At 37.9% G+C, this 10,697-nt stretch overlaps 1 protein-coding gene across 1 annotated transcript; it reads right to left on the bottom strand.

The window, feature by feature from the left end:
• Positions 1 to 4,375: 4,375 nt before the first annotated feature.
• On the bottom strand, positions 4,376 to 7,253 carry LOC115797607 (ladderlectin-like). Its single transcript, XM_030754205.1, has 5 exons — positions 7,193 to 7,253; positions 6,028 to 6,137; positions 5,301 to 5,435; positions 4,782 to 4,893; positions 4,376 to 4,443 (listed from the first exon to the last, which is right to left on the bottom strand). The coding sequence occupies exons 1-5, from the start codon at positions 7,251 to 7,253 to the stop codon at positions 4,376 to 4,378; spliced, it is 486 nt and encodes a 161-aa protein (XP_030610065.1).
• Positions 7,254 to 10,697: the final 3,444 nt, after the last annotated feature.

Here is a 10,697-nt window from a genome sequence, read left to right on the forward strand (position 1 = left end):
TGTACTGCGTGAATCTGTGTCAAAATCTTTTTGTCCGAGTCTGATAATTGGTTCCTTTTCACTCTGGGTGGAGGACGGACTGAAGATTTTGCTGGTTTTTCCGTCAGAACAAAATATTATTTATTAAGTAGGTAAATTACTTAATAACATTTTGGAAGAAAAGGACCTCGACATTGCCTGTGAAATAAAATTACTAACATTAAAAAGAAAAAGAGAGAGAAAAGCTCTTTCAAAAGAAAACATTTCCAGGCAGATTTAGAGAGCTTTGCATTTGAACTCATTTAAAAAAAAAATCTAAAAAATAACCCTCCTTCTGAAAAGTAGAGCATGCAGAGATAAACTCTCATGTAACATTTTATTGTTTCCTGTGCTCATTATATCTATGATGAGCACAACAGCACACAATCTCCATAACAACCGTCAATAATTGAGAAGAGCATGTAAGTGCAAGACTTGCACATCACAACATTAAAAACAGTATAAATTTGAAAGGAAAGTTGATATATCAAATGATATTACTTAGGACACAATATTCCTGTTTTTACCTTACGAGAGCATCTGGCCCTCATAGTGTTTGCCAAGAAAAATTCCAGCCTTCGGGGAAATGTAGTTGATGACCCCTGCCCAATACAGTATTGAAACTATTACTCAAATCAATCGAATGTCTTAAACAAAGTGAAGCATATTTGTCACCACCAGTTACCCTGATCTTAATGAGGACTGAGACCGTTCATGTCTTTTCTAGGTGGTACCTTGGTCCTAAATTAGGGTCACAGTTGTTGTAATTGACTAGAGTGCACCCACAATGGTGCCTTTCATTACTAGTAGTGCGGTATTACTGTGGCTTCAGCGTATTTGTTCTCTTTTTTAAATAGATTTTAACTTCTTGTGTCTACACTATCTTTGGTTAGAAACACATGGTTGTTTTGAAATGTTATGCACTCTCCTAACTATAAACATGACCAGTATGGTTATGTAAAGGCTTTCAATATGCTTGTTTATGCTGTTTTGTTTAACATTATAACATGGGAGTCTATGGGGTTTGACTTACAGTAGTTTTGCCCTCAGCCTCATGTGGCACTTTGGATGCTCGGTGAAACCATGTGAACACTGAAGGACAAAGAATCACAACCATGACATGCACGAAAACACAAGACTGTTAAAAAAAAAAAACTGACACTGAAAACAAAGAAAAAGTAAAAAGCATGAATTAAAAACAATAATGAACCAAGTATCACAAGACTGAAGCTCACCATAAGCATAACAGGAATGTTAAACAGGAGCCAAAACTGTAATCACAAAACAAGAATCCAGAAACTGAGAAACAACTAAATCCAGGAACCATAACAATTTGAACCACTATCTAAAATAATGGGTAAATAACCTGAACATTCCTGTTCACATAGACATGAATGTGCAGAGTCACCCAGTGCTTCAGAGGACGCAAGGCAAGCAGTGCTTTTCTAGTGAAAATCTAAAAAACAAACATTTATTAAAACATACCAAAATAAAGGAATCTCTTTCCTTTCATCTGAAGCACGCTTCTGTCATATATATATATATATATATATATATATATATATATATATATATATATATATATTCATTTTAACTTACAAGCCATACTGAATGGAAATGCACACCAAGGACACAACCACACACACACATACGTGTGTGCTTGTATAAGACAGCTGGACATTGGGAGTGTGGTAATGGAAATGTATTTAAGCATTTGTGGTGCCACCTCTTTATTAGTGTTTTTGTCTTTTTTACCTTCTTTACAGACCAGCGGCTTAGATTAGACAATTATATATATATTCCAATTCACAGATTTCATCCTTGATGCTCAACCTTTTTTTAATGTAATATAGAATTTATAGCATTTACCTCATTTAAATCTAAAAATGTTCAGTTTCAGTTTCTGTTTAGCTCTCATTTATGCTCTATTATTTTAGCTTACAGACTGTTTTATTAAGAACTGAAGGCAACCTTTGCTGCAAGCTGAACAGTGGCTTTTTTAATCACTACTAGAGACATTATTTTGTTCACTGGAAACTGGAAACTAAAACTAACCATATTGTAGATTTTTCTATAGCAAAAAAAAAAAAAAAATTATATATATATGAAATAACATGCATAAAACCAGGGCTTTTTTTTTTTTTAATCCACAGTATTCCTGACTTCGTGCCATTACCCATAATTCATAGCAGAAGCCGGTAGTTTACTTCTGTTTGCGCTGTTGTTTACGGTTGCAGGCTTACACACTTGCCGTTCATTTAAACAATTTGACACTGCAGTCTCTTTTACCTGGCCTAAATGGTACCACATCGGAGGTGGAGACATTGCAAGGATGCTTTAAAAAGCAGCGAGGTAACAGTGCCTCACCCATCACTTGTGTAAATGACATGAAATTATGGCCCGAAGTCAGCTATTGTCAACCAGGAAGCAGCTTCATCACAGACACACTGAACTCTACTGACTCACTTGGAGGAACAGGTAGATTTTTTCTTTTTTCTTTTAACAGTTAGATGAGGTGCTGATGAGCCTCATATGTTCTTCCACTCATTGAACGACACAACGCTCATATGTTCCAGTGTCCTTAAACGTCACATTCTGCAGACTTAAACACATCACCATCTGTCGGTCCTGCATCCAACCAGTGTGCGGAACTACAGGGAGTCACGCAGATAAATTAAGCAAGTTCAACAAAATCAGTGGAGTTGTTTAGGTTGGTGAACAACAGACACACATGCACATGGTTAATGTAGCTTTGAACATTGCAATGCTTGATCATGTCAGGTAGAAGTGCCATATTTCACTACATTAACAAAGCTCTTCAGCATGTTTGAAATGTCTCAGAGCTTTTCACAGCTGAACTGTGGATCTCCTGCTGCTGTTCCAAGTTGTCTGTTGTTACTGAACATGTGGAAAGACTCCCTGAGTTTTACAGAAATACAACCATAGTTGATGCATTTCTTTAGACAATCAAAGGTTCAGGATATGTGGCTCATTGGGCTGCAGGTATGAGTCTCACTTTGGGTGTAATAGGTTCAGGTTTCAAATTCCAGATGAGCTCAGATGCCATTCAGTGGTGAATGTGTTTGTGACTTTGCCTTTGAGTGTCCTGCTATTGTGGTGTCTGCATCATAGCTGTAATACACAGATGAAAAATCCAACGCACCTACCACATTATTCAAAGTCCTCAACAGTGTAGGTTTAAAGTTATTTAAACTGTGAACAGCAGGCAACAGTTTAATGTCTCTGTACACTTGCAGGGATCTGAGTGATTAAGTAGCTGAGCTCAACACATGAACAGCATTACTGAGAGTATGAGGCTCACTTAACTTTGTTTCCCATCATCTTATGGTTGAAAGGGAGTCAACATACATCCTCAGGTTTATAGTATATACAATGAGGTTTTAAAGGACAGGAAGGGTTCATCTGGGGAATTGAACCCAGGACCTCTCATAGCCAAAGTGAAAATCAGACTTCTAGACCAATGAGCCTCACAGGTAACCTGCTTCCAGAAAGCAGGTTCAACAGACTCTGAGTCTAACACAAACTTAGCTGATTAACTCAGTAACTCTGAATTTCCAGCTCCAGAGCAGCTGACATTCAGAAGGTGTGGATCCATCCTGCCTTTTATCAGTGGTTCAAGGTGATGATGGTGTCACAGTGTGGGAGATACTTTCTTGGGTACTTTGCTAGAAACTGAGCATCATTAAAGTGCCACAACCTACTTGAGTATTGTTGCTGACCATTCCCATCTCTATTGTGCAGTTGTCTGTGCAGGAATTCGATGGAGGACACAGAAACATAAGAAATTTAAAATAAACACAGATTAATCTCAAATTATGGCAAGTGAGCCAAAATGAGCTTTAAATATTTCTGATCAGTCTTTTTCCAGAGTAAAGAGCTGTACCACATAAATTTGACAGATATGATGCTCTGCTTAGAGACAGTAGATTCTTAGGCAGTGTTTAAAAACTGAGTGTGAACCTTATATAAAATTACATAGTGACACAGACATTTACATGAGCTGATTCCAAACAAATGTGGAATCATGGCTGGATGCATTTGAAATGTGACGTGTGGCAAAGACTCACAGACCAGTTTGATTTAATGCTTAAGAATTTAATGATGCAGAAGATGAGAAAGAACAAGTCTTTATGGGAAATTTTATAAAATGACACCTTCAATTTGCTCCTATTGAAAGAGACAATCCAGCAGTTTATGTCTCTTCATTCCATGTGCCGTGTGACAGCGAAAGAAAAGCAGTAAAGATGCAAAATGAGAAGCAGATATTTCAGGTGACATTTGAGATCATTTTCTTTTTTGTGAGGTGAATCACGTTTTCATAGCAGCCGAGAAATCATCAGTTTCTTCTAACGCAGACGGACGGCAGTCGCTTCAGACAGTCCAGATCGTTCATACATTTGTCTCCTGTAAGCATCAAAAATCAGCTTGAACTGAAACATGATCAAATGGACACAGACAACAATGATGCCACCTGTCAGAATACTCTGGAAATAAATCATTCAAATCCATCCTTTATTGCCCTCTAAACACTTTTTTTTAAATACATTTCTAGCATCAGATTCAAAATAAGGTCATATTTTTTCTCAAAATTATACATTTTCTATTATAAAACACATGAAACATGATTGAAATATGAAATATGAGATTTCCAAATCACTGTATTCAGTTTTATTTGTATTTTTCACAGCATGCCAGCATTTTCAGATTGGGGGTTTTGTACTTTCCTTTTCACGAAGATTTACCTGAAAAATTCATCTCCATGCACTCCTCAATGCCATTATTGTTGTTAGGCTGTCCTGAACACCAGTTTGTGTAAGTGAAACGAGCGCCATCGATCCAAAACCAATAACCGTCCTAGAAAACAAGAAAAAAAGTGTTAATAATAATTTTAAAAACAAAGTACACTCCCAGACTATAAATACATATTGAGAGAGGCAGTTTTAATATTAATTAGCGAGTCAAGGGAACACACATTATATTGTGACACACCGCTTTAATCTGATATTCCATTTGGTGCTCGACTGAACTGGCAAATGCACAAAAATACAAAACTGTGGGATTCAATTAGGTTATTTGTATACGCAACATAGATGCTGGAACTCACAGCTCACAGATAATGTTTATGCAAAGCTTCATTAAGATTGGTTCACTCATCAAGGAGGAGATAGGGAGCATACAAACATACATGAACTACCATCAGCATGTTAAACAGGTAGACTCGTCTTTTAACTGTCACACCTGTTCAGCGATAACTCACATACCTGTTGACCATCAGAGCCTCCGATCCAGGTGCGATCACTTGCTTGACTGGCTTCAGATATCGCCTTCTGAACCAGCTGGTACTCCTCGAGGCTTTGCACAGATGCGAGGTTTCCATTCATGGACTCACAGTTTTTCTGCAGTGGAGAGACAAACAGAGAGACTAAACAACTTTTAGGACCACACTGTGGCAAACAGGCAAATCATTGATGGCTATTTGAATGCTTATTACATTAAACATTAAAAAGATACTAATTTAGTAATATTCTCTAATTGGTTAACATTTCTTTTTTCTCTTTAAACAATCAGCTAAATGATTGCAAATAAGTAACTAGTGTTGGTGGCTAAAGCTGTCAACTGCAGCTATTAAAATTTGAATGCTGTTATAAACCTGCATGTAATTTTTTGCAATTCTTGTTTTAAGCCGAGCACAAACTGGCAGGTGGTTTGTCTGTGATGTAAATCACAGGAATGCGAAGCTGGAGACTGCAGTTTGTTTGCTGTTTTCTACTTAAACAACGATACTACCTCGTAATCATTGACAAATGGTAATATATGTTTATTTACATGTGCTAAGGTCATCAGAATGTACGTGTTATTGTTTCATAGCTAAAAGGTAAAAATATGTATTACCAGTTTGCAGTTTAAAGACAGTTGGTTTACCATGCGGTGTTACCAAAATATCATATACATTCACTGTAGCTGATGAGTCTTAATCACTGTTATTACCTGAGCTTCAGCCCACGTCATGGGTTTGGGAACATAGATGAGACACTGGTCGTAATTCTCGGTGCAACCACAGGGAGAGCATGGAGGTTTCTTGCGAGCACATGACTCATCTGAAGACAAAGAAATATTGCATGATGCAAAGCTGACCTATTCCCTGCATACTAGGAAAAATTACATATCAGCATTAACTTGTAATTTATTGACATGGTTCTATTTTTTCAGTGGATTTTGAATTGAAAATGTATAATTTTCCTTACTTTAGATGTATAGTTTGAAATATATATGTCTGGTGTCATTTTGTTAGATGATCATCTAAAGGCTTTCTGTTTTGTCTTGTTTTTTTTTCTCACAGATTATTGACATTAAGGTGAAAATATTATGTGTGGGCTTTTTGTATTCTTTTTGTCGCTCTGAGTTTTTCTTTTTTTCAAAAATATACACTTTTGCAATTGCCTTAAAGTGAATCAATACATGAATAAATAAATAAACGAACAGCACAACATCAGAAATAGCAAAGCTGCTTTAAGCTTTAAGTGATTAAAGCGCCTTGCAGCGACTGTTTGTATGAATTAAAAAAAATAAAATAAAATAAAATAAAATATATATATATATTTATATATATATATATAATATATATATATATATATTATATATATATATATATATATATATATATATATATATATATATATATGCACCACCACACAGCCTATGTGGTCGCCCGCTCGACCACTGAGCCACCCTGGTGCCCATATATAAATAAGATTGAACTGAACAGAACCACAAGAATAGAAACCCTGAAAGTGTGTTTTCCCCATTCTTTGCTCGTAGTGGGGGCTGGGTTGGAATTACTTTTTATTTTTATTATTATTATCTTGAAGTCATATTGCAGAAGTGCTTCTGTGTCTCTTTCAACGGTTCAAGCACAGTAAAATTAGAAACTGGATCAAATATAAATTTGACAGAAAGTGTTGAATTTCCTTTAAACTAGTTTAAACTCAAAATGTAACATCGATATTTGAAAGCTTCTTTCAAATATTGATGTCCTGGCTCTAATTATCTGGACAGTTTGCTATAACCAACACAAGATTTACATTTACTTTACGCAGTATGGGTTTGGAAGCATAGATGAAGCACTGCTTTTAGTACTCAGTCGGTAACTCACCTGTAGCAGAGGTCAGAGCCATCATTGCACAGAGAAGCGCACACACAGCCAGCGGCTTCATGGTGATGTTTAGTATCTGTAGGAGACAGAAGACACAAAGTGACCATCAGTTCACTGAAACAAGACACAAGATCATCAGGTTGTTTGTAACACACCTGTCGTAGAACAGCTTCTCCTCTCTTTAGTGTCAGCCTGTAGCTTCAGCTTTCCACTGTGGGAACCTGAAATGAAAAACTTTAACACAGATTGTCTTTGTGAGGTTTTAGTTTGCCTTTGCAAACGTGTCCACCAACAGTACAGAGTGCAGCAGCGCAGCACTCTGCATGGGTTTTGACCGAAAAGAATAACAAGCATAGAATTGTTTATGGAGCATGTTATCTACCCGCCATGGTCACAGAATACAGTCAGAGCACTGTAAGCAGGAGATAGCTTTCACAGTTGAGTATATCTTGCATTTAAAGATTGCATGGAGACAAAACATGATACGAGGGAGCCGTTTCCTTCAGCCAGGTCAGCTTGACACTGAGAAGAGCAGAATCCTAAATTCTTTCTCTCGCATTCCTCCCTACTGATCATATATCGATCGCACACGTATTGACAACAATCTCTAAAATGTCATACCTAAAAATCCCAACAGGTTTAATCAAGGCCATCGCTGTGTGTCATACAGAAAGCTTGTTACTGTTTTTGTGGGACATATTTGGCCCTTGGTGTCTGATTGTTCATCACAGTCAAAATAAGGTGGTATCCTCTCAGAAGCTGAGGAGACGTCAGTCAGAGGCTGTCTGAGTCAGCAGGACTGACAGAGACCGATCAAACAACCTTATCACTGTCAGCCTACTACATGGTACTGCACAGCAGAGAAAACGTGTTAGAGTGACAACACAGTTCACACTGGATATAATGAAACCACATATTCAGCTTATAATGGTAAGGGTGATATTTGGTAAATGGACTAGTTCTTATATAGCGCTTTTCTACTCAGTCAGAGCACTCAAAGCGCTTATACAACATGTTTTTACATTTACCCATGCACTCCCATTCATACAAGCAGTTCCATATTTTTACTAAGCTAAGTGCTTTTTAATTAACTAACATTCACACACATTCACACACATTCATACAGAACGGTCAGAGAGTAACTTGGGGTTAAGTATCTTGCCCAAGGATACATTGGCATGTAGCCTGGAGTAGCTAGGCTTCGAACCGCTGACCTTCCAATCAGTAGGTGACCTGCTCTACCTACTGAGCTACAGCCACCCCCAATATTTCTGTCCTTTATTCTGTTTCTTGTGCCTGGGATGTGCCCATGTCATTCTGAGGCACTGATAAAGAATCCAAATCACAGCAACAATCAGGGTATTGATATTTAGTTCTTCGGTGGTGCACACAGGTAAGTCAGTCAGTCACATCTTGCTGCTCTGTTGCCCTGAAGTTGGCCAGTGGCTAGAGCTTGGATGTGAGCAGAGTGCAATCATCACTCCTCCCTCAGACCTGAAGCAACAAAGCAGACGTGTGACTCCTTAATCTGGTGTTTGACAGGCTAAGTAAAGCTATTTAGTCTGTCTGCTCTTGCTGGAACTGAATAAGTAGATGGTTTCATGTTAAATATTTTATCTTATATGTATTGACTACAGATTACTTTCTAAATGGCTTGTGATTTTTTTCTGTATATTAAAAAGAGCCACTTAAAAAACATGCATACATACGATAAGCATAGCCTGGGCTTATACCTGGAACCCCTCACACTCTAAGTGAGTATCATATCCCCAGACCAACAGAGCCAATAATGAGCACGCTTGCCAAAAGGAACATGGTGGCACCACAGTAGAAAAATTTTTTATGGCTATGTGTGTGTGTTTATAGACTAAAACTAGATTAATGTTGAATTTCATTCCTCATCTCTCCAGGGCACACTTCCACCTCTACAGACTCTCCTCTGCCTGTGGAGTTAGAGACTCCTGCCTGACCTCAACTGTTAACCAGCCCATCACCACTGCAAACAAAAAGGAGCTCAGAGGCGATCCCTGATGTAATCTCACCCCACCTTGACCCCATCTGTCACTCCTACTGCTCAGTGTTGTCTCCCTGTCATCATACATGCCCTGCACCAATGAGGATGAATTATTTTATGAACAGAAAAAAATTGTATTGATTGCATGGATTGCTTTATTTCAGAATAACTGTAATGGTGTACAGAGGCAGGAGTTCTCCCATTTTGTCACTGACCAAATTGCAAACATGTTTAAAGGTGTTAGAAGCAGAAATATTTTAAAAAAATGGTAAAAAAAAAAAAAAAATAGACTAGTTCTTATATAGCGCTTTTCTACTCAATCAGAGCACTCAAAGCGCTTATACAACCTGTTTGCATTCACCCATGCACTCCCATTCATACAAGCACTTCCATCATTAATTAAGCTAAGTGCTTTTTTAATTAACTGGCATTCACACTCCGACAGAACGGTCGGAGAGCAACTTAGGGTTAAGTATCTTGCCCAAGGACACATTGGCATGTAGCTTGGAGTAGCCAGGATTTGAACCGCTGACCTTCCGATCAGGAGGTGACTTGCTCTACCTACTGAGCTACAGCCACCCAAAGATTATGTACTGATCATAAACAGTGAAATAACTCCTCTTAACTGGCAGCTACAACTCACAAATACTCTCTGAACATCTCACATGAATGCAGCTGAGAGGCTTTTAGGTTTGTTTACTCTTAATTCCCTTTTCTGATGGGGATTACAGATACCTCACTGAGGATTACAAAGATCTATTATAACACTTGTAAAGTGTGCATCCCATGGGCTCATTGGGGATTTGAACTCATGACCTCTCACACCCAAGTGAAAAGCACACCCTTAGACAAGCCATGAAAACTGTGACTAAAGTCTAAATAATTGTTCCATAAGACAGACGAGCTCAGCAACAGCAAACACCCACAAAAGACTACTAAAGAGGATAATCGCTTAATTTTTTAATAAAAGCGAAAAGCTCCTAATATCAAGGTCTAAGAATATTCTCTGCCAAGAATTAGCAACACATTTTTGGTTCAAATTGCCATTAATATGTATGCAGGACTTCATGGCCCTTAGAAGGGTGATTCGTTAAGCTGAATGGACCAACAGAACCACCCTGCCTAGCATTTACACCAAGTTAAGGGCTATGAAGGTCCTTAAACAGCCCAACCACCCCAAACACACTCTTCTTCCCTCAGGCCAGCGTTACTGCTGCTGGAAGACTAAGACTGAAAGGATGAAGCAGAGTTTTTATCCACAAGCCATCTGTCTGCTCAATTCTGAGCCCTGAACAGCACTTTTACTGCACAATGCACAATGTAAATTAAATTAAATTCCATTATTCTGTGTATAGTGTGAGTTATTTTTAGTCTTCTTATTTATATATTTTTTACTACTTATCAGCTGCAGGTACAAAATACATTTCATTGTGCATAAGTGTGCATGTGATAAACCTTAACTTATCTTATCTCTTACCTGCTCACAATAAA

This window comes from Archocentrus centrarchus, chromosome 18, assembly GCF_007364275.1.
Source record: "Archocentrus centrarchus isolate MPI-CPG fArcCen1 chromosome 18, fArcCen1, whole genome shotgun sequence".
Taxonomy (NCBI): Eukaryota; Metazoa; Chordata; class Actinopteri; order Cichliformes; family Cichlidae; genus Archocentrus; species Archocentrus centrarchus.